At 51.3% G+C, this 20,000-nt stretch overlaps 1 protein-coding gene across 1 annotated transcript in view; it reads left to right on the forward strand.

Moving 5' to 3' along the window:
* Window positions 1-7,741: 7,741 nt before the first annotated feature.
* cdh8 (cadherin 8) overlaps window positions 7,742-20,000 on the forward strand; it is a 90,481-nt gene continuing 78,222 nt past the window's right edge. The window contains exon 1 of the mRNA XM_056608442.1: window positions 7,742-7,960. Coding sequence (XP_056464417.1) covers window positions 7,742-7,960 — 219 coding nt within the window. The remainder of the gene's footprint in view (window positions 7,961-20,000) is intronic.

Here is a 20,000-nt window from a genome sequence, read left to right on the forward strand (position 1 = left end):
ATGGAGCAGTAGTGGTCCACGCACAAACACACACACACACACACACACACACACACACACACACACACACACACACACACACACACACACACACACACACACACACACACACACACACACACACACACACATACACACACACACACCAACCCAGTCGCCAAGAAAAAACGTTGACGGTGTACGTTTCCATGAACACTGGATACGTAGCATTTCAACGTAAAAAATAGCGTGTTATACCTACAGTATCCACGCGTGCCGCTGTGGAGGCGGGTTTCGGGGTTTGGGTTTCACGGCTTTCGCGGCAAATTGTGGACACGATTGTTTAGGGGGGGGGGCAATAGTATCTGTCTGCGTCCTGCAAGACGGAGGCGTAACTTGTAGTAGGAGGCGTAACATGTAGTCGGAGGCTAGGAGGCGTAACTTGCACTAGGAGGCGTAACTTTTCGCGGGAAAACAAAAAGCGTTGCAATAACTTATTTGAATTATTAAACTGCTGTCTTTAATTCTTTAATTATTTATCTGCTGTCTTTTTGTTAAAGGTATAAAGGGATAAAGTGGGCTAAACTTAATGTTACGAGAGTGGCGTATGTGTGTGCGCGAGAATGTCTGTGTGTGTGTGTGTGTGTGTGTGTGTGTGTGAGTGACGTCAGCGAATGAGTCGACGAATGAGTGAACGAGCGATTGAGCGAGTGTCAGTCTAGGAGGAATTAAACTAGACCGGTTGTGTTTCCGAGTTACGTGTACGGTACTGTTGAATAAAGTACCAAACGCCGAGAATCCGTGCCCTTGTCTTCCGACCTATAAACAGACCCACTGCCGGTTATAGTGAAGGGTGTTACCCCCGAAAGGACATCGGCCCTGGAGGGAACGTCTCCCCTGTGCTCCCGGACTACGGTCTGAGAGCCAAAAACAGGAAAGGTGTAACATTAAGCAGGTTCCCCACGTTAAACTGCTATATGCATTATATGTCATTGTAAAATTGTATTAGGCTTCTTTTCTTAAATGCATATGATTCAAGGATTTCAGTTTCACGTAAGGCTATGATTAAGCTAATCAAGAGCATATCAAGATTAAGCTAATCAAGAGCATATTTTTAAATGAGAGCGGGTCGGGTGCATTATTTTTATATAAGGCCTAATATTTGAGGTCCGAGTTACGGTCATTTATGTAGCCGCGCACCACTGCTACATACAGATCACTTCAGCGATTTAGAAAAGTACGAGACACGCCTCCGACTAATAGTTACGCCTCCGACTACAAGTTACGCCTCCGACTACATGTTACGCCTCCTAGTGCATGTTACGCCTCCTCCGACTACATGTTACGCCTCCTACTACAAGTTACGCCTCCGTCTTGCAGGACGCAGACAGACCCACCTCGGGGGGGGGAGGTAGACTGTTGTTGACCGGGAAGGGGGGAGGGGGGAGACACGTTTGTTGAGGGGGACGACGACGACACGTTTGTTGAGGGGGGGGGGGGGGGGGGGAGACACGTTTGTAGGGGGGGGCACGCTCGACAACGAGAGTTGGTTTTTATTGAACGCTCGACAACGAGAGTTGGTTTTTATTGAACGAGACTTCAACACGGAACAGCTGCACGAAACGATGGTCACGTCACTCTCGGTGACGGTGTCGACAACAATGAACACACGAACAATGTTAATAGAACAACACACAACCACATAACATCCCGAACCCATTAACCCCACTTAATCCTAACAACAAAACAAGTTAACAAAAGCCCCATTTGTCAACTGACAACCCCAATTCCCAGAATCCCCCGCGGCTCCGGAACACGGCGTAGCTCATATTAATCTTTATTATCTGAATGGGAAATGCATTATTTTAGGAGAGATGTCAAAGGACAAACAAGGTGTCCTTTGACATCTACGTTTCGAGGCGATTGCAACAGTGCCACACATGATCATATTTGAATATGTTTCGGGGTAGTAATTAGCTGTCGATTTTGGAGGCCTTTATCAATAATGACCAGCTATAGATTTGCTTCCCGATGGAGATTTTTGACAAACTACATGTTAATTAGCATCTACACGTTAAGCTGAGTCCAATGAGATCAAGCTCGCCCTCTTGCTACACCGGGATCATGTCCTAGACCTAGGTGTACCATGCAAAATACAAGTTACCATTAGCTAAAGTGTCATGCTTGGTGTCATTGGACTCAGCTCAACGTGTAGATGCTAAATAACATGTCATTTGTCACAAATCAATAGCTGCTCATTATTGATTAAGGCCTCCAATTTCGACAGCTAATTATTACCATTAAACATGTTCGAATATGCTCATCTGTGGCACCGTTGCAATCGCCTGGAAGCGTAGATGTTGAAGGACACCTTGTTCGTCCTCCTACGCCACCGGGAAGATATTTACATGCTTCTGATTGACTAATGAATTGATTCAGCTATTCCCCCAGAAGTCTGGGGTCAAAAGGTCAAAAGGAGCCCCGTTGAAAAAAATAGAATACCACCCAACACACTCAGGAGATTAATGCTATTTAAATTATTATGACCATGAAGTCTTTATTTGCATGGGTTTACATTTCGTTCTGTGTAGCATGGAAAAATCGGAGAAACACTCCCATTCAGAATGCATTGGTTTACATTTCGTTCTTTGGAAAACGGTTCTTTAGTAATAATATTTGAGGGAATATTTTTTTGTTGTTGTTTTAGCAGTGAAATGCACCGTGTGCGTGTGTGTGTGTGTGTGTGTGTGTGTCTGTGTCTGTGTGTGTCTGTGCGTGCGTGTGCGTGTGTGTGCTTGTGTTTGTGTGTGTGTGTGCGTGCTTGTGTGTGTATAACACACTATTTTATGTTGAAATGCGACGTAATCCAGTGTTCACGAAACGTACACTGTCAACGTATGCTTTTGGCGACTGGGTTGGCTCTCAGATATACGTGTTTCTAACAAGATGATATCATTAAAAGTTACATAAAGTAACAGTTTAATAACACAAACGCAGGAAGCACGTGAGCTGCTAGTTTAGCGAAAGCAGCGTCCCTATTCCTAACAACCTGACGTTGTTGAAACATGCGAGCGAGCCGATCAAATCCTAATAACTATAAAACTAAAGATCAGACACAATCACTGACTGAAGATTATGCAAGTAAAAAGTATATTTCTCGCTAGAAATGTTATTAGAAACACGTTTAACGGTGAATCTGTCCTAAAATATTGCATTTCCCATTCAGATAATAAAGATTAATAAAGATCATACACATTCACTGACTGAAGATTATGTAAGGAAAATGTACATTTCTCGCTAGAAATGTCATTAGAAACGCGTTTAATGGTGTATCTCTCCTAAAATATTGCATTTCCCATTCAGATAATAAAGATTAATATAGGCTACGCCGTGTTCCGGAGCCGCGGGGGATTCTGGGAATTGGGGTTGTCAGTTGACAAAAGGGGCTTTTGTTAACTTGTTTTGTTGTTAGGATTAAGTGGGGTTAATGGGTTCGGGATGTTATGTGGTTGTGTGTTGTTCTATTAACATTGTTCGTGCGTTCATTGTTGTCGACACCGTCACCGAGAGTGACGTGACCATCGTTTCGTGCAGCTGTTCCGTGTTGAAGTATCGTTCAATAAAAACCAACTCTCGTTGTCGAGCGTTCAATAAAAACCAACTCCCGTTGTCGAGCGTGCCCCCCCCCCCCCCTACAATCGTGTCGTCGTCGTCCCTCTCAACAATCGTGTCCCCCCCCCCCCCCCCCCCCCCCCCCGGTCAACAACAGTCTACCTCCCCCCACACCCCCCTAAACAATCGTGTCCACAATTGGCCGCGAAAGCCGTGAAACCCAAACCCCGAAACCCGCCTCCACAGCGGCACGCGTGGATACTGTAGGTATAACACGCTATTTTTTACGTTGAAATGCTACGTATCCAGTGTTCATGGAAACGTACACCGTCAACGTTTTTTCTTGGCGACTGGGTTGCACACACACACACACACACACACACACACACACACACACACACACACACACACACACACACACACACACACACACACACACACACACACTCACACACACACACACAAACACACACACACACACACACACACACACACACACACACACACGCACACACACACACACACACACACACACACACACACACACACACACACACACACACACAAGCACACACACACACACACACACACACACACACACACACACACACACACACACACACACACACACACACACACACACACACACACACACACACACACACACGCACACACACACACACACTGGCTTGTGCCCACACACTTATAATATCATTTATAATATCTTACGTTCTTAATATTCAGTTCCCCTGCTGTCACTTATTTTCTTTCACAATGTCTGCACAAAATAAATGGAATTATATTCCTCATTGTTATTATTGAGAACATTATTATTTAATAAAATTAACTAATTCATATTAACATGAATTAATATTAACAGTAGCATTACTATTCCTTACTGCCACTTTATCCCCTTGTTTAAAACTCTGTAGACGGCCGTGTGTTGGAGGAGCGGGATCCGACCCACAACCCTCTGAGCTGTGAGGGGCGGCTCAGCCTCTCCGTCTCCTCTTCACTTCTCTGCCAGCAGCGCGCCCGTCGGAGCTCTCCGGTCTCCGATTCAGCTCTCCGGTCTCCGGCTCCCGATTCAACCGTCGACAGGATCTCTATTTCCCGGGGCCTCAGAACGCTGACAGCTGCTGATGGTCCTGAGTGACAGACGCACTTTGACCGTTTTTGAAAGCTGGAAATGGTGCAAGGAGAAGGATGCAAGACAGCATAGTAAGTACCGTCTGATCAGATCAGCTCTCAGGTAGATCGGGGGTTCGGAAGCAGAGAAGGAAGGTTGGTTCGGTTGTTTTCTCCCGTTGGACGTTGAGACAACACGTTTTGATCGATGAAGACAGGAGACACGGATCAACTCCATCGACAGGTTTGGACTCAGCCTCTCAACCGTGGATCTCCTGACAACACGTTTCATCTCGAGGTTACCGAGCAGTAAATGCAGAATCAACCCAAACAGCCAGAACTAGGGGTCTGTAACCTCGTTCCTTTAGGGATCGACGGACGGATCCGTCGAAACAACACAACACCTCAGATACAACAAATCAAAGTTCCTAACGCGCTGTTTAGGATTTATTCTGGACTGCAGTAAAGCTTTAATAGCGACGCAGCAGATCAACTTTGACGTCCATCAGGAAGAACGGGAGACGTTGATATCGCTCCCTGCACCACGGAGAGCCCCCGGTACCACGGAGAGCTCCGGGTACCACTGAGAGCTCCCGGTACCACGGAGAGCATGTGTTACCAAGGAGAGCACCCGATACCACGGAGAGCTCTGAGTTCCACGGAGAGCTCCCGGTAGGACCGGACACGCTCGGTTCCGTCTGCGGTTCAGCTCCGTCTGTCCCCCACCGAGGATCGGCGCTCTCCTCCCGGTGGACCGGGGAGCTCTACTCCCGGTCGACCGTGGACGGCAGCCACGGTGGAGCGGGGAGCTCTCCAACCCGCTGAACGGGGGAGCTCTCCATCGCGGTGGACCGGGGAGCTGTCCATCGCGGTGGACCGGGGAGCTGTCCATCGCGGTGGACCGGGGTGCTGTCCATCGCGTTGGACCGGGGTGCTGAAAGCTGCGTCTTTACGCCAGTGTGGCTCCGTCGGTGTAAAATACGTTATTTTCGGTTCATCGGTCGTGTGCGTGCCGTCCAAACTTCACGCTGTTCGAGGTTGTTATACTTGTTAAACCTTTGTCGTTTCAACGATCTTGTTCACAATTAGAGTATAATTATTCTTTATCAATTTATAAGAATCATTATTTTGTCTTTTCCTGTAATTTTGAGATTTTAATTTTTACCCTTGGTTAGGTCCTGCGTTTTATGAGCAATTAATTACAATAAAATGATAATAATTTATTATGCGTTAAAGGGTAAAAGTTAACATTGCGCCTGAGCGTCAGGTGAGAACAATGCGCTCGTGGAGATCAGGTACTGAGGAGACGTCCTCCTCCGAGGCTCTGAGGCTCGCTGGGCCTCTTCGCTTTGATTGGTGTAAACACTCGATATGTGATACTCGATATACTGCTTTGTAACGTGACGACTGAGTTGATAATTGGGTTCAACAGGTACCACAAAATATCCAATATTTAATGTCAAGAGTCATATTGTAGCGTTAGTGGTTCTATGTTAAGACGCCTAATATATAGGCATACTAGTAACAGCATCAATAAATATTAATAATTTTCCCCAAAATTATGGTGGTAGAAATACAATATAAACATCACATGGGTAATGTGAATAATTGAATATTTGAATTTAATATAACCAATGCTTTGGTTGTCTCTTTGACCACATTGCTTTTGGTGGTCAAATGTATAAATGGTGAAAATGTTTCAGATCTATTTTGATCATAGATTGATAGATGGGTGTCACGCCGACCCAAACGACTCTCCGGCCGACCTACACGACTGATGACCGACCCAGACCCAGTTGTCTATTGCAGACCCAGGTATCTGAGTGCCGACCAAGGCGTCAGACCCAGGCTTCTGACTGCCCAGGCGTTTGACCGCAGACCAGGGAGACTGACGTGGGGTTGGTCCAGACGCCGCCGGTCAGAGCCGCTCCTCATGAGCCTCACAACATTTGCTGAAAAGCAAAGCTTTAAAAATGGAAATGCGTTTTTTTTGTTATCTAATAAAACAACATTAATCACAGAAAACATGTCGGGGGAGGGAAATCTGTGTTCAATAATCCCTACAACTCCAGATTAGAGATGCGTGGATCTTGGACGGCTCGCTGAATAACACGTGGTCCGCGCTGGTTGAGCTGTCATGTTGTCCTTGTTCTGATGGAACAACACGGCGGTGAGGTCGTTAGCCGGCTGCTCCGCGTGGCGCAGGACGGGAACATCATGTCCTCTTGTCGGACACCAGACCTGCCAGGTGGTTCTCTGCTGCTCCTACTGCCGCTTTGTGGTTTATCTCTGCTCTGGGACCCTCTTGGCTGACGGGGTCAGCCCCTCCAGTCTGATTGGTTCAACCCCGGCCGGGTTCTAGGGATATTGTCTTATCTCCGACTCGAACTAGAACCCACCTCAAACCCCACCCAACCACCCCTCCACCACCACCCCCACTAAACCCTCCGACCCCATCGGCAGACCCACAACTCCAGCCCCAACTGCCCCTCCACCACCCCCACCCACCCCACCACCTCCCCCACCCCTCCATCCCCACCCCAGCCCCACTCACCCCTCCACCCCTCTGACAGCTCCCTGACAGACCGGGGAAACAAACAATCAAACTAACTGTGATCGCTCCCCTTTCCTAAGGTCTTCCCGGACGGAGTAAACACCAAATGGAAGCCGAGCTGAGCTCCTCCAACTCCTCCACCCGCTCCACCCGGCATGGAGGCCCAGCAGACACACCAGTGACCTTCACGGCAACGTGAGCACTGAGCAGAACCAGGACAACAGGAACCCCCTGGTCCTCTGAGAGAGAGCTGTCCGTCTGCAGAGAGAGAGACACCAGGGACGGGGAGAGAGAGAGAGCGAGAGAGAGAGAGAGAGAGGGAGAGAAAGAGAGAGAGAGAGAGAGAGAGAGAGAGAGAGAGAGAGAGAGAGAGAGAGAGAGACAACCAACTCTCTGCCCATCAGAAGAAGCAGCGCTCTGCAGAAGATGGTGGGTGAGTCGCGGCGCTGGTCGTGGCGGCCGCTGGCCATGTGGATGCCCGTGCTGCTGCTGTGGATTACTTGTTTTCCCCCAATGGCGCCCGGCGTGGCGGGGACGTCTGGAGGCGTGCGGACTGGGAGCCACGTGATGCCCGGCCGTCTTGGCGACGGACGAGCATTACTGAGCCGGGCCAAGAGAGGCTGGGTGTGGAACCAAATGTTTGTGCTGGAGGAATTCTCTGGACCCGATCCCATCCTGGTTGGCAGGGTGAGTGCCGCGATCCTCAGCCTTATACTAAGCTTATCGTGTGGAAACATTAAGTCAGCCGTATGAACGCGCTGGGTCTATCCACCTTCCGCTGTGGTTGGGGTGGGATCTGTGTGTGTGTGTGTGTATGTGTATTTTTGTGTGCATGTGTGTGTGTGTGTGTGTGTGTGTGTGTCTGTATGTGTATTTGTGTGTGTGGGTGTGCGTGTGTGTGTGTTTGTTTGTGTGTGAACGCGTGTGTGTGTGTGGGTGTGTGCATTTGTGTGTGTGTCTACTGTGTGTGTGTGTGTGTGTGTGTCGGTGCCTGGATGTGTGTATATGCGTGCATTTGTGTGTGTATGCGTGTGTGCGTGCATGTGTGTGTGTGTGTGTGTGTGTGTTCGTGTGCGGGAGTGTGTGCGTATGAGTGTGTGTGTGCGTGTGCGTTTGCACATTTTTTTTCATGATGGGGCTTGCCCATCATGAAATGCTGATATATGACCGTTAAAACCCTTTTTCCTAAACCTCCGCCCAAATATGACCTCTCTTCCTCCTCCTTCTCTACTGCGGCGTCGCTTCGTCCCCCTCCAAACGCTCTGAACCTCTCGGCGTGGATGGTCTCCTGTCTGTGTTTCCTTCCTCCCTCCCCCTACAGACAGTGGGGTACAGACAGTACAGACAGTGGGGTACAGACAGTACAGACAGTGGGGTACAGACAGTACAGACAGTGGGGTACAGACAGTGGGGTACAGACAGTGGGGTACAGACATTACAGACAGTGAGGTACAGTCAGTGGGGTACAGACAGTGGGGTACAGACATTACAGACAGTGGGGTACAGTCAGTGGGGTACAGACAGTGGGGTACAGACAGTATAGACAGTGGGGTACAGACAATACAGACAGTACAGACAGTGGGGTACAGACAGTACAGACAGTGGGGTACAGACAGTGGGGTACAGACAGTGGGGTACAGACAGTACAGACAGTGGGGTACATACAGTACAGACAGCGGGGTACAGACAGTGGGGTACAGACATTGGGGAACAGACAGCAGGGTACAGACAGTACAGACAGTACAGACAGCGGGGAACAGACGGGGGTCAGATGACCTCATGGTTTCAGAGAGCAGGAAAGTCTCTGCGTACGTTATCACCGTCCTTTCCTGAAACGCCACCGTACCCTCCTCCCCCTAGCCCGGGACATGTTTATAGTAAACAACAACAACAACCCAATGAGCCCGTGCTGGTGAACAGGGGTTTGAATCCCCCGAGGACAACCTCTATCTCTCCCCTCCCCCCCCCCCTATCAACGGGTACATCCGTTATACTCTCGCTGCCTCCTGGGATTCCTATCCTGTGTTTTCCAAACACTGTATGAACCCAACAACACCGTTAACCGATGCATTAATATTTTAAGTCAATTAGACGTTCTCCGTGGCTGCCGCCGCGGCTTCCTGTCAGACCGCCAGACGGCCCGCTGCTGTGTGTGATCACCGTGTAGCTTCGCCGTGTGCGTTTGCTGTGTACGTTGGCTGTGTGTGTGCGCTGTGGTTATTAGCGGTGTGCGTTTGCGTAGTGCGTTCGCTGTGTGCGTCCGTAGCGTGCGTTTGCGGTGTGCATTCACGGTGTGCGTTTGCGGTGTGCGTTCTCATGTGCTGGTGTCACCTCAGGCCGTTTCCCAAAGCAGTGAGGTGACGGTGTGTAGTTGGTATTCTGTGGCAGGCCGCTCATCTCCAGGGCAGAGTAATTGCTTAATGCAACACGATTGACTGGAGTGCCATGTCACAGGGAGGGGAGAGATGCTCATCTGGTCGCAGCGCGGTGTGTGTGTCGGACACCGAGGGTTTGGAAGAGGCGCTGAGAGGAAGGGTCGTGACCACCGCAAGGTTAAGTGCTCTGGAAGGAGGCTGGCCAAGGAGAGATAACGCCACGTTGGACGAGATGGCCCAGTGTTCATTGGAGTCTCTCTCTTTATCGCTCTCTTTCTCTTTGTCTCTCCTTCTCTCTTCCCCTTCCCCACTTAATTAAAAAATGAATGAATGAGTGTGTGGGAGGGGGTGGTTTGATTGAAATGCGCCTGGCAGATCTCCGGCTGTGAGAGTGTGATTCCCGTCTCTTCCCTCTCCCTGTCTCCTTGAGGTGGGAGGAAAGTGCGATGGCGTCGGTGGGCCGATTATCTAGGATCCCCAGGCCGTCGCTGGAGCCATTCCATTCTATGGCTTTTATAGCTCAATACCGTGTAGTTTAATTATACATGCCTCTCCTGTCTTATCTCTGCACCACCTCTCTCACACCAGACATCAGAGGGAGAGAGCAGAGAGAGGGAGGGAGGGAGAGACAGAGAGAGAGAGAGAGAGAGAGAGAGAGAGAGAGAGAGAGAGAGAGAGAGAGAGAGAGAGAGAGAGAGAGAGAGAGAGAGAGAGAGAGAGAGAGAGGGAGAGAGAGAGAGAGAGAGAGAGAGAGAGAGAGAGGGGGTAGGAGAGAGGCAGGGAGAGAGGAAATAGAGTGGCAGAGAGAGAGAGAGGGAGACAGAGGATACATAGAGAGAGAGGGAGAGAGAGGGAAATAGAGAGGCAGAGAGAGAGAGACTACAGATTACAGGGAGAGAAACAGGACATGGATGGTGGGCGCAGAGAGAGACAGACCATGTTTCTGTCTCTAAAAGTCTGTTAGCATACTAAGGCGCTGGGGCTGTCAAGGGGGTGACAAGGGGGTGGTGGTGGGGGTGTATGGTAGTGGTTGTAATGATGGTGGTGGTGGTAATGATGGTGGTGATGGTGGTGGTGGTGGAGGCGGTGGTGCTGATGGTTATGGTGGTGGTGGTAGTGGTGTATGGTTTTAGAGATGGTGGTGCTGGTGGTGGTAATGATGGTTGTAATGATGGGGGTGTAGGTGGTGGGGGTTCTTGTGGGGTAGTGTTGATGCCGGAGGCTGTGGTGGTGGTGTTGATGGTGGTGATGGTGGTGGTGAGGGTGGTGGTGAGGGTGGGGGAGGTGGTGGAGGTGGTGGTGGTGGTGGTGGTGGTGGTGGTGGTGGTGGTGGTGGTGGTGGTGGGGGTGGGGGTTGTGGTGGAGGGGGGTTGTGGTGGTGGTGCTGGTGATGGTGGTGGTGGTGGGGGTTGTGGTGGTAATGTATGGTGGTGGTGGTGGTGGTGGTGGTGGTGGTGGTGGTGGTGGTGGTGGTGGCGGCGGTGGTGGCGGGGGTTGTGGCGGCGGTTGTGGTGGCGGCGGTGGTGGTGGCGGTGATGGCGGTGGTGGTGGCGGTGGTGGTGCTGATGGTGGTGGTGGTGGTGGTGGTGGTGGTGGTGGTGGTGCTGATGGTGGTGGTGGTGTTGGTGGTGGTGGTGGTGGTGGTGGTGGTGCTGGTGGTGGTGGTGGTGGTAATGATGGTGGTAATGATGGTTGTAATGATGGGTGTGATGGTGGTTGTGGTTCTTGTGGGGGTAGTGTTGGTGGTGGGGATGGTGATGTCGGAGGTGGTGGTGGTGGTGATGGTGATGGTGTGGATGGTGGTGGTGGTGGTGGTGGTGTGGGTGGAGGTGATTGTGGTATCTGAGTGAGAGGTGTGGCCATAACCTGGGACAGCAGCTTGCCCCCCACCCCCACCCTCACCTCTGCCTTCACCCCTGCCCTCACCCCTGCCCTCACCACCACCCTCACCCCCTCCCTCAAATCTCCCCTCCCCCTGCTCTTACCCCCTCCATCCACGCCGACAGCAGGGAGGGGGAAGGCGGGGGAAGGGCGTGGGAGGGCGGGGGAAGGGCGGGGGGGAGGGAGGGAGTGAGGGTGGAGGAGCGGGCGTACCTGTTAGAGCAGAGCCAGAGAGACAGCTGTGAAAGCCTGTCGCTCCGCTGTAGCCTCAGAAAAAGACACGCTGCGTTGGAACGGATCGGAGGATTAGGGACTCAGGCCTGGAGGGCGAGCGGGGGTCTGTGCAGCCGTCACGACGGAGCCGTGAGGAGCGGGCGGGGGGCCGGGGGACAGGGAACCCCTGAGGGGTGTTGTTCTTACAGGCAAGCCGTCGGACTCAGGGTGTTTATGCTGCTGAGATACCTGCTTTCAGAGACAAAGCTCAATATTGTGTGCACATTATTATGTTGCCTTTAGCTATACATAGATTGAGTACATGCACACAGGTGCATACCTGCATGAGTCACATGTACGCTACGGTGGTGCTGTCATAACACCATGTTTATTTCAGTAAGCCCCGGTACTCGGAGTGGTTTATCGCTGCCAGGAGGATCTTTGTTCCTCGCCGCTCCCCTCCTCTCCATCATCGGATGGTGAATAAGAAACAGATTCGCTGGATCAAAACAACAACAACCAAACAGAAATAACATTACAAAACGAACACGGCACACAATTTGTCGTGGAAATGCAGGATGCTGGCTTTGAAGACGGAGCTGATAGTGAGCTGGGTTGGAGGTGCACTGGAGAATATCAAAGCCTCGTGACACAGCTCCCTCTACACCCGGCTATCGCTTAGCCGTGTTGTTCTCTCCAAGTGATGCTGATGGAACGGCTCGACAGCCTTGAAGTGGAAATCCATAGAAAGATCTCATCTTTTTATCCAAAACTTTTATGTCCTACAGTATTATGTGTGTGTGTTTTCCGAACAAAGAGAATGGATAATCCACTCATTAATATTCATCAAGTCAGAATAAACCATAAGATTGTAGGGACTGACAGCAGCACAGGAGGGGAAAAGACAGCTTTGATTATATATTCTGCAGAGAGGAATGGATGCATCATGTGAGTGTGTGTGCGAACGGGATGGAAGGGAAACATTTAGAGCAGCTGCACGCCGGGCCAGAGGAGGACTCGGTGTGAGGGTAGAGGAAGTGTTAGCAGGGCCGCCGAGCTGCCAGATGCAGGGGCGATATTCTCCAGTATTACTGACGGTGCCTCTGTTTCAACAGAATCCCAGAACCAACAGCGTCGGTTGCATAATCCATATCTCAAACATGCAAAACCTCCTCTGCAATCTGTACCTTCGGCTGTCTTTACGACTCGATGGATTTATATATAAAGGTACGGATAAGAATTGTATTTTCCAAACCCAAATGCACTTGTACACTCACATGTACTGGTGTACTGTTTCACAAATCAATGTGATAAAACTAAATTTAGTTTGGATCTGAGGTCAAAACAATTATAAGCACCTCTTACATGTGAGCGCCTCTAAAATCAATCAGGCGACCATTAACGATCCCAAAGTGTGTGTGTGGGCAGAAAGGACAGAGGGGGGCGGTGGGGGGCGGCGGCGCCTGTTAACGCGACGATGGCCATCCTCTGAACAGTGGGCAGCCACTACGGGACCGCAGTATGAAGTCTTATCTGCGTTCATTGCGTTCCGGGCTCTGGTTCTCTCTCCTCCTCGACGGAAACATGCAGTCTATAAATACTGATGTCGTTTACTACTGCTCCAGTGCCATGCACTACCCTCCTCCCTCTCTCTCTCCCTCTCTATCTCCCTCTCCCTCCCTCTCAACCTGACTCTTGCCCTCCCTCTCTCTCTCCCTTACTCCCTCTTTCTCCCTCTCTCTCTCTCTCTCTCTCTCTCTCTCTCTCTCTCTCTCTCTCTCTCTCTCTCTCTCTCTCTCTCTCTCTCTCTCTCTCTCTCGCTCACCCTCTGACACATAGTTGTATTCCTGGCTCTTTTGATCTCATGTGTGCGTTTGTCTGCGAGTGTGTTTGGTTGAGTGTGTGTGTGTGTGTGTGTGTGTGTGTGTGGTTGAGTACGTGTGTGGTTGATTGTGTGTCTGTGAGTGTTTGTGTGTTTGTCTGTGAGTGTGTGTCTGTGAGTAGCCGTGTGTGTGGTGATTAAGGGGACCCTCCCCTGTAATCCCCCCTCCAGGGTGACATTGTTAACGTGTGCTTCGGCTACCGGCAACAGGGTGTGCTGCTAGGAGGCTGTGTTGTTTAAACACACACACACACACACACACACACACACACACACACACACACACACACACACACACACACACACACACACACACACACACACACACACACACACACACACACACACACACACACACACACACACACACACACGCACACACACACCCTTACAGGCACCCTCACAGGTGGAGGAGCTTTGAGGCTTGTACTCGCTCCTCCTCCTCCTCCTCTCTGGAGAAGAGGAGGAGGAGCGTTGAGGCTGTTTCCTGCAGGAGGAGGAGCAGGGGTTCCTCTGAGGACCGTAGTGGGCCCTCTGTTTGGTTGGGGCTCTGTGGTGATTGATGGACAGCGCCCGAGTGTTAATGAGGCTATTAGACAAATTACTGTCAGTGATTGATCGCTACGGTGAGATGGAAATTATAAATGGCGTCTTGGGAATAATAAGGCTGGAAATGTAGCCCAAACTGAACCACATTCAGGTTGTGTTGACTTAGTGTATGTGTGTGTGTGTTTGTGTGAGAGTCTGAGTTAGGGAGCTCAAGGGTACCAGCGCTTGGTTGTGGGGGAAATCCTTTAGTTGACTCCCACTGGGGGAGGCTCTTGGTGGAGGCTGTGTTGTTGTGGAGACCTTCCAAATATTCCCTTGTCTCACTGTCTCCAGTCTGACCTGAGCTCCTTTGCACATCAGGCCCAGGAAGGTTCTCTACTAGCGGGATTGTGGGATTAAAAGTTTGATTAAATAAAACATGTATTCCACATTGTCTTCTCCGTCCCTCCCTATCTCTGCCTCCCTCTCTCTTCCTCTCTCTGCCTCTCTCTCTACCTCCCTCTCTCCCCCTCTCTTTCCCTCCCTCTCCCTCTCTCTCGCTCTGCCTCTCCCTCTCCCCCTCTCTGTCCCTCTCTCTGCCTCCCTCTCTCTCCCCACTCTCTGTGGTCGGTTCCCGGCTCACCTTTTCATGTCTATAGTACATCACCGATGGCACAAGGGCTTTTAAAGATAACAGCCCCAGACCACAACCACTCTGCTCCATGCAGGGCACAGCCTCTCTTTCTCTGTCTCTCTCCCTCTTTCTCTCTGTGTCCTCCTCTTTTCCTCTCTCTCTCTTTCTCTTTCTGTCTCTATCAAAGTTCATTCTCCCCTCCAGACTCTCTCTCTCTGTAGCCTCAGTGTGTCCTGTTGTGTGTAGGACAACACTGTAGTTTGTCTTGGTGTGTGTCTCAGTGATTCCTGGTGTGTGTCAGTGTCCTGGTGTGTGTCAGTGTGTCCTGGTGTTTGTCAGTGTGTCCTGGTGTTTGTCAGTGTGTCCTGGTGTGTCTCAGTGTCCTGGTGTGTGTCAGTGTGTCCTGGTGTGTGTCAGTGTGTCCTGGTGTGTCTTGGTGGTAAACAGAGGTGCAGCAGGGCTCTGATGGAGCTGTGGCATCACATCAGTGTTTCCCTCAAAGGTTTTGACAGTTGTCTCTGGCCTTGGTTGTCAGTGCTGTCCTGCTTTCCATTAAGGAGCTGGGCCTCATGGTGCGTGTGTATGTCTGTGTGTGCGTTTCTATGTGTGTGTGTGTGATTGTGAGTGCGCCGTCTATGAGTGTGTATGTGCGTTTGTGCATTTGGTTACAGTAACACAAATCACTGAAGGGTTATGGTCTGAAATGACACAGAAAGGGTAGAAGCTGAGTGCATTTCAGCAGCAGTGCAGCAGTCTGCAACCTGTTTACAGCCTGTAAACAGCCTGTAAACAGCCTGGGAAACACGGAGCATATCAATACGCACACTGGGAGGTTGATGATGTGTTTCAAGGGTGTATTCATACATAATTACTGGATAACAATTTCATTCATTCACATAAAGCACAAGGTATTTCTCTTTGAAAATGTAGATGAATAGAAGGGCTCAGCCTCGATCAGTGACTCTTCACTTGCTTTTGATTATTCTCTTTCTTCATTCTGTATTCGAGCCGTCTCCCGTCCAAACCTTTTGTTTCTATTTCCCCCGCCATAACCTTTGCCTTGTGCCGGGGGCGCGGCTGTCTGCTCCGCTCAGTGTCCGACCCCACCCCCCCCCCTCTGCTCTCTAAACCGGCCATCCCAGCCCTCTCAGAGAGCCGGATCCCGTGTTAATAATGGAGAGTGAGACAACAGCCCCCCCCAGCCCCGAGCCTCCAGCCTCCAGCCCCCAGCCCCCAGCCTCCAGCCTACCGCCCCCAGCCCCCCCAGCCCCCAGCCCCCAGCCCCCAGCCCCCAGCCTCCAGCCTCCAGCCTCCAGCCTCCAGCCTCCAGCCTCCAGCCTCCAGCCTCCAGCCTCCCACCCCCAGCCTCCAGCCTCCAGCCTCCAGCCTCCAGCCTCCAGCCTCCAACCCCCAGCCCCCAGCCTCCAGCCTTTATAGCCCCCAGCCTCCAGCCTCCAGCCCCCAGCCTCCAGCCTACCGCCCCCAGCCCCCCCAGCCCCCAGCCTCCAGCCTCCAGCCCCCAGCCTCCCACCCCCAGCCCCCAGCCCCCAGCCTCCAGCCTCCAGCCTCCAGCCTCCCACCCCCAGCCTCCAGCTTCCAGCCTCCAGCCCCAATCCCCCAGCCCCCAGCCTCCAGCCTTTATAGCCCCCAGCCTCCAGCCCCCAGCCTCCAGCCACCAGCCTTTATAGCCCCCAGCCTCCAGCTTCCAGCCCCCAGTCCCCAGCCTTTATAACCCCCAGCCTCCAGCTTCCAGCCCCCAGTCCCCAGCCTTTATAGCCCCCAGCCTCCAGCCTCCAGCCTCCAGCTCCCAGCCTCCAGCCCCCAGCCTTTATAGCCCCCAGCCTCCAGCTTCCAACCCCCAGCCCCACCCGTCATTATGTGTGTGTTCATGAGGGGGGCTCCCAGGGGCCGCCTCATGTCCCTGCTCTGCCCTCTGGGACCAACGAGGACGGCCCCTTAATGACTCCGCCCTGAACGCTCGCCACGTGGTAAGCCTGCCCTGGTGAGCGAGCATCGGCCGGGTAGCCCAAGTGTGTCTGTGTGTGTGTGCGTCTTTGTTTGCGTCTGTGTGTGTGGGTGTGTGTGGGTGTTTCAGGGGGCATTGGAAAAGCTATAAAGGGTTTTCCCTCTTCTATCTCTTTCTCTCCCTCTCTCTCTCTTTGTCGTTTCCATTATCTTCTTTGTTGTCGCCTGCAACCTCTAGAAATGGGTTTGCTTTGTCCTCATTCCCTCTGCCCTTTCTCTCTCTCTCTCTCTCTCATACTCACTCTCTCTCTCTGGTCTCCCTCCCTCATCTCTCCTCTCGTCTCTCTCCTCCTCGTCCCTCCTCTCTCTCATCTCTCTCTCTCTCTCTCTCGCTCTCCCTCTCCTCTCTCTCTCTCTCTCTCTCTCTCTCTCTCTCTGTCTTTCTTTCTCCCTCCCTCACTCTCCCCTGCCTCTCTCTCTCTGGTTAGAGTGGGCGTGGCTCTGGACAGATCCTTCCCAGGTGAAAGCCATCGATGGTCTAATAATCAGGCACCTTGCCTCCATTTTGAATTGATGAGTTGATGGAATACGAGGAGAAGAGGAAGAGTTTGACCTCAAACGACGCAACTCTCAGTCTTCCACTGCTGAACAGGTTCAGTCAGAGGATTCAGCCTCAATTGGATGAGATTTAATTCTGAAGCGCTTGAAACCACATGCAAATCAACACGCCTTCAATGATGCCTGAAGAATTCCTGAATTTGAACATAAAATATTGGCTTAGACACCGGGTGGGAGAGCAGGGAGGAGTGAGGACCGCCTTGTGACGCGCGCGTCGGGGTGGGGGGGGGGGTAGGCTGCGTGGTGACACGGGGGTCTGGCCCCCGGCCCGAGCCGTGAACACGTGGTCGCCTCTGCGGCTCTTAAGCGCTAAATGAGCTTCTGATTATTCAGATCAAAACATTATCATTATCGGAGACCTGCTAATTGGCCCTGCGTGGGAAATGGGGGGGAGGCGTGAAGGAGTGTGTGTGAGTGTGTGTGTGTGCATTTCAGTTTGTGTGTGTCTTTGAGTTTGTGAGTGTGTGTGTTTGAGTTTGTTAGTGTTTTAGTTTGTGTGTGTTTGAGTGATAATTGTTGGGTGTGTGTGTGTGTGTGTGTGTGTGTGTGTGTGTGTGTGTGTGTGTGTGTGTGTGTGTGTGTGTGTGTGTGTGTGTGTGTGTGTTGGGGAGGATAACAGCACACACGCTAGCTCCCCAGTGAATGTGTGAGTGTGTGAAAGAGTGTGTGTGTGTGTGGTGTTTGTGTGTGTTGTGTGTGTGTATTAGTATGTGTGTGTCTGTGGTGTGAGTGAATGTGTGTATGGGGGGCCTTAACCCGCTCCCCAGTGAGAGTGTGTGTGTCGGTGGGGCTGTAGCTCAGTGCCAGGTTTGACTCTCACCAGAGGGATGGCTGGCCCTCATGGTTCTCTCCTGGGGTGGAGGTGGGTGGGGGTGCCCCTCATGGCTCTCTCCTGGGTGGAGGTGGGTGGGGGTGCCCCTCATGGCTCTCTACTGGGGTGGAGGTGGGTGGGGGTGCCCCTCATGGCTCTCTCCTGGGTGGAGGTGGGTGGGGGTGCCCCTCATGGCTCTCTCCTGGGGTGGAGGTGGGTGGGGGTATAGACTATGGGAGTCATATTTTTAAGGATCCATGTTATTAACACGATCACACCACCATATCGCGATACCACACAACATGACTACAACATGACTACAACATGACCACCTCTACAACATGGACTGGGCTGTTGTAACCAAGGAATTTCCCTTCCGGTGGATTAATAAAGTTGTTATCTATCTACTATCTAATATGACTACTTCTCTTTCGTAACTCTCTACACACCAGATGAAACGGAGGGATATGTATTCCGCTGTATTTTATCCCTCCCCAAATGCGTTATTTTGTTCCATTTGAGAATAAGAGGGTTCTCCATGAGTTGTGAATGTGTGTGTGTGTGTAAGTGTGTGAGTTTAGGTATGTGCATTTGCGTACGTGGGATATTGGTGGTGAATTCTGATGACAAAACGCAGAGGATTTTACAATAAAATCCAGATGATTCATAAATGCTTAATGGAAATGTTGGCCAGCTCATGTGCAGCGCTGCTCTCATAGATGATAGGTCGTGCATAACGAGTGACATGGCATATATCATGCCCCCCATTCCCCCCCCACCTCCCCCAGCCCCCCTTCCCTGCTCCGTCTTCTCTTGTGGGTGGGGGGGGGGGGGGCGTTGGAAGGGACCGCTGAAAGGACCTGCAGACAGGACGGCAGAGGAGTGCAGAGCTTTAGCGAGGTGGAAGATCCCTGTTGTGTGGATGGGAGACGCTCGGTTATAGAACGTCCTTCATGTTGTTGTACTGCCCGCCGTTGGCCAGCAAACGTTTGAAAGGCTGATGAAATATTAACATGTCTTTGCCCGCCCCTCTCCCTCTATTGTGTTTCCTAATGACACACAGAGATCCAAGGAAATCTTCTGCAATTATGAAAAATAGAACATCCAATTAGTGAAACATCTCAACTGATGGTCTTTATGGAGGACTGAAGCTGGCCAGTACAGTGCATTGGAAGACAATGGGAGATGAGCTCAGGCCTCTTGTTACTGATGTGTCCAACCAGCACTGAATACAATCTATAGGCAAGAGAAATTATCATTGCCCCAATTATCCACTTATTCATTATCACAACAGACGGAGTACACGTCCAGGCAGCATTTCCATAAAGGTGTTTTTTTGTCCCGCTAAACACTGATAGAGTAATTCCTTTGCTTTAAAGGAAGCACTATTTTTTTCACGCATTAAGGCAAACAAAAAAAACACTTAGTAGAGCCGTCCGATTCCAAGGCAATACAAATCATATTGTGAGCACAGGGGAGCTCCTGGGGCGGACAAATGTTCACAGACGGACCTGAACATCCACAACAGCCAACGGCAGGGTGGCGGAGGTCCTATCTGCATGAAGCTGTGGACCACGGTGTCATTAGTACGCACTAATAACCTGTGACCCGCCCTCCACAGCATGGAGGTGGGTTTCAAATACAACGAGAAATGTGCAAATTAACAAAACACGCAGCGCAAAGAAATAAATACACATGACCTGCTGGCCGACGTCCCGAAGACGACCAGCTCCTCAGCGGATGGTCGGGACGGAGAGCAGGAGGAAACACCCAGGGTTCCAGAAGAGAAGGGTTCTCTAGTGTCTGAAGCCTCCTACAGC

The sequence above is a fragment of the Gadus chalcogrammus genome, chromosome 14, assembly GCF_026213295.1.
Source record: "Gadus chalcogrammus isolate NIFS_2021 chromosome 14, NIFS_Gcha_1.0, whole genome shotgun sequence".
NCBI lineage: Eukaryota > Metazoa > Chordata > Actinopteri > Gadiformes > Gadidae > Gadus > Gadus chalcogrammus.